The sequence below is a fragment of the Terrapene carolina genome, unplaced genomic scaffold (assembly GCF_002925995.2).
Source record: "Terrapene carolina triunguis isolate 2854851 unplaced genomic scaffold, T_m_triunguis-2.0 Scaffold68, whole genome shotgun sequence".
Taxonomy (NCBI): domain Eukaryota; kingdom Metazoa; phylum Chordata; order Testudines; family Emydidae; genus Terrapene; species Terrapene triunguis.
In genome coordinates, this window is record NW_020664419.1 from 19,571,938 (window position 1) to 19,576,348 (window position 4,411).

The 4,411-nt window shown below is 46.3% G+C and overlaps 1 protein-coding gene across 1 annotated transcript in view; it reads left to right on the plus strand.

Annotated features, from left to right (window-relative positions):
* The window catches only part of FAM185A (family with sequence similarity 185 member A), a 68,533-nt gene extending 64,470 nt beyond the window's left edge, over positions 1-4,063 (plus strand). The window contains exon 8 of the mRNA XM_029910827.1: positions 1,773-4,063. Within this exon, the coding sequence (XP_029766687.1) occupies positions 1,773-1,888 (116 nt within the window). The 3' untranslated portion in view covers positions 1,889-4,063. The remainder of the gene's footprint in view (positions 1-1,772) is intronic.
* Positions 4,064-4,411: the final 348 nt, after the last annotated feature.

Below are 4,411 nucleotides of genomic sequence, written 5' to 3' on the forward strand. Positions count from 1 at the left end.
GGCTCCGGCCGCCCTCCCCCCCGGCGCCCTCCCCCTGGCCGCTGGGGGGGAGAGCGGAGCCCCCACCGGGGCTCGCCGCCCTCCCCCCCCGCAGGGGTGAGGCGGCCGGAGGCTTTTTTGCCTGGGGCGGCAAAAAAGCCAGAGCCGGCCCTGGCTGCGGGGAGGGGGCGCGATAGGGCTTCCTCATTACTTCTGGCTCAGTGGTTGGAGCACTCACTTGGGAGACCCCGCCCCAGTTCAGCTCCCTCCCTCAGTCTCTCCTGTTGAAGCTTTTCCACTGTGGCTAAATAGTTTTTTTAAAAATCGTTGGTGCAGGGGACTGGGTCCTGGGTCTCCCACCTGAGTGCTCTAGTCACCAGGCTACAGAATCATTTTCATGCTCGCTCTCTCTCTCTCTCTTGCTCTCATCCAATAATTCTTTCATTAGTTATCCACAGTGGAACACCTTTGACAGGAGAGATGGAGGAACTCCCCCCCTCCATCAGAATATCCCATAGCCAACTGATTAGGGCACTCTTCTAAGAAGTGGCAGATCCCAGTTCAAATTCCATCTCTCCCTCAGGTGGAGAGGGACTTGAACTGGAAGGCCTCCTACATTCTAGGGTAGTACCCTGACCACTGGGCTCAAAGTTATAAAGGAAGTCCTAATTTCCCCACGGCCCCCAGCCATTTTGTGTAAGCTCATCTCTAGGAGCCTGATAGGGTGACCAGATGTCCCGATTTTACAGGGACAGTCCTGATTTTGGGGGCTTTTTCTTATATAGGCACCTATTACCCCGCACCCTCATCCCAATTTTTCACACTTGCCCTCTGGTCACCCTAGGGCCTGATCCGGTAAGCAGGCTCTTAGCATGCCTGCCGGATTAGGTCTTTCAGGTGAGTTAGGCAGAATGCCTATCTTCCTTCCCCAGTTTGTGAATCACTCCAAGCTTCAGGCCGGTGGGGCTGCAGTGCGCTTGCTCAGAGGCAGAAACATACATAGCTACTTAGGAACTTCTACAGCAAAAATTTAGGTGCCAAGTGATTTTAGCCAGCTATCGAATTTGGGGGTAGCAGAGCGGGAGTTTGTGAATCCCAGTGGGGCCTGATTCGGATTTAGGCACCTAAGGCTTTTTGTGAATCTAGTCCTCTGTGCCTCAGCCCCCCCATCTGTAAAATGATATTGACTTTCTCCCTTATTGTGTCCATTTAGACTGCAAGCTTTTCAGGGTAAGGACTGTCGCTTACCACGTGAATGTAAAGCACCTAACATAACAGAGCCCCAATCTCAGTCCGGTTCTCTACGCACTGCCGTAATAAGAATAACATTTCCACAAGTGGCAAACTGGTCCCAGTAAATCAGCATGATGGTACATGGCATTCACCCATGTTTCTTAGACTAGTTTGCAGCTGAGATGAAAGCTTCTTGCTTCCATGACAGGTGTGTTTCAAAAACTTCTCCCTTTTGCTAACAGAAGTTGGTCCAATGAAAGATATTACCTCATCCACCTTCTCTCTTTTCGCACTGCAATTCTAATCTACATGATTTTATGGAATAGAAAATATTATGAGTCTCCAGATTCATTCCACTGGCATATTACTGAAAGAATGCAGAGAACAAATGGTATCATGTCAACAAGGAAACACAAAACAGTCCCATATCTTAAGAAATGTACCAAATTTTGCCAATAAAATCCTCTTGCAGCATGTTTTCAGAAAGCTCTGAATAAGCTTATACTGCAGAAACTGTTAATGTGTCAGAATAGCAAACTGAATACAGTTTTGTTTTTCAGGTCATATGAATCAAATGAATGAAAGAGACAAATGGATTAAGGCTGACACACAGGATGGCACAGTGCATCTTAAAAGCCAAAGCTGGTTCCAATCCATCAAGCTGCAGGTTCCCTGAGGATGTAATAGGCCAAAGGTATTCAAAATCAAGGAACAGTGAAGGAAGATTACTGTACAGTGATGGTGAATGCTCCTTATTAAAATACAGTAAACAATACATTAAGTGAGGACTTTTTTACCCAACCTTTGTATATGTTAAATGACTGCTGTTATTTGACTGCTGTATGAAACGGGTTTTACTGTTAGTGCCTTCTACAGTTGCACAATCCTGTGTATTCAGGATTTGGGTAAAACTCGACCTGCACACCCCGCCTATTCTGAAAGCTAGTGAATTTCAAGTAAAAGTATAAAACCACGGCAAAGACCATTTTCAACACAGGTTGATGCCTGAAAATACAAGAATTTGATTTAAGCTTTGTGATGGTGCCATATTCTGTACACTGCTTTTAAATGAATTGTTATCATTTGAAATTTGTGGTTTGTGCATAATGCTGAGCATTTCCTTTTACTGAATTATTTATATAATGTGTGGGATAAAACCACTTTTAGGGTTGCAGTTCACATTTGATCATAAGTAGGCGTTTTGGCTCCTAAGAAATCAGTCTACAATTCTATGACTTACTATACTGCGCTATGTGTAAAACTGGTCATCAAGCTCCTGCACATCGAAAGCTTGAGAGCTTATTTTATGCCCTCATGAACCTCTCTCATCTGTAGCTCCACTGTCAGTAGGGGCAGCAACCCCAGAGAACCCCTTCTTTATTATACCACTGGGGATGGTAGCAGGGTGCAGTCCCAGAACATGCCCCCTTCAGTCCCCTCCTGGTTCTCCCACTAATTCGCAGCCCAGAGAACTTCAAGAGCAGGAATGTTATTTTGAGGTCTGGGTTATTAAGTCCTACAGAATATGGTCTCCTTGGGTCCTTCAGCCACAAATCTTCTTGAGGCTTCTAATTCACTTTTGTCCAGGACTTCAAGGCCCAGCTCTCCCTTCGTTCCCTCTGAGCCATGGAGCTCTGCCAATCCCTGGTCTCTCTGGAGATTTTTTTTCTCCTTTTGCCCTGGTCCTTGGACTCAAACTTCTTCCTTTTGGTTCCAGAGGCTCCACAGCCTCCTTCCTGGGGCTGTGTTGCAATTCATGGCAGGCTTCCTCAGTCCAGCAGCATCCAGGGTCTGATCCCAGTCCAAGGAGCCTCCCTTGGTCCCTGCACTGCTACGTCTCCTCAGGACTGTGGTGTAATTCATGATAAACTTCCTCAGCTCACCAAAGTCAGGTTTTGGTTCCATGCTACAGAGTCTCCCCCTGTCTCTGTGCTCCCTTCAGTTCTCACTCTCCAGACTACCTGCCTTGGAGCCACTAACCACTGCACACCTTCTCTCTGCAGTTATAACTCATCTGAGCTCTTCCTGGCTTTTATGAAGGCCATGTGTTCTTCACATTCTCACCTGAACCTGTGCCCCACAGCCTCAGATGGGAGACAGAGGGTCAGTCACAGGTAGGGACTGGATCCATCTCCCCTTAAAAGGCCAACCACCCTGTGATAGGCACTTTAGGACTAGTTATCTCTACTTGTTCTCTTTCCTTGCCGTAGCAGTTTAAATTCTTTCATCTTCCAGGATGCCGTCAGCACCACGTTAACAGCCAGCTCTGAGTTATACCTGCAGTTGAACAAAATATTGTTTGTTTAAGAAAGAGTGAAAAAACACACACTCAAAAAAGCATCTGAACTTCACTTTACATAGCCCATACCTAGAAGAGTTTCTGAGACTTACTTGCATAAAAGTTGGGAATTATGGATCTTACATATCCATATACAGTGTCCTGTTCTCTCCATCTGTAGCTCTAGCCTGTCAATGACAGAATCCCATGCATACTAAGTGTCACAATTCAGGACAACTGCCTCTGTATTCCCCTCCATGGTCAAGCAAGAGTCCCCATTCTTAGGCTCTCGGCTCCTTGGCCATCACCTCTCTTGGGCAGACACCCACATCTCTCCCTCCTGACCGGGGTTTTTCCAGGCTGCACATTTCCCTGCCTATACTTCGTTATTCCCAGCAAGCCAGACTGCCTAAACAGGCCAGTGTCTGCACTTTGCTTTCCTTAGAGGCTATAAACAGCAAGATTGCGCACAGCTGTACATCACCACACAGCCATTTCTAAACAATCACATTTATTCTTAGGGGGAAAGCATTACAGAGAAAACATGTTAAAAACAATAAAAGAATCCACACGCATGCTAATAAGCTTACCAGAGATCAGAGACACACACCCTCCAGCTGGGGCTCTGGTAGGAGTCAGTCCTTGAGGCTCTCCCCACAGAGGGTTTTTCTGTGGTAACAAGTTCATAACAGCTTTAGCTCAGAACAAGCCCTCCCTATGAATAGGTTAGCTTTTCCTTCATACAGCTTGGTCTTTGATCTTCAGATTCCAGGATCAGGTAATCAACACGTCAGAGTCTAGCTTTAAAAGGCTGGGTTTTTGCATAACTAGAGGTGGGAAATTTACATTCACCTCCCTCTAGAGATTCCTCAGGAAATACATAACACTTTTTGTCCAAAAGTCCATTCTTGTCTGATCCAC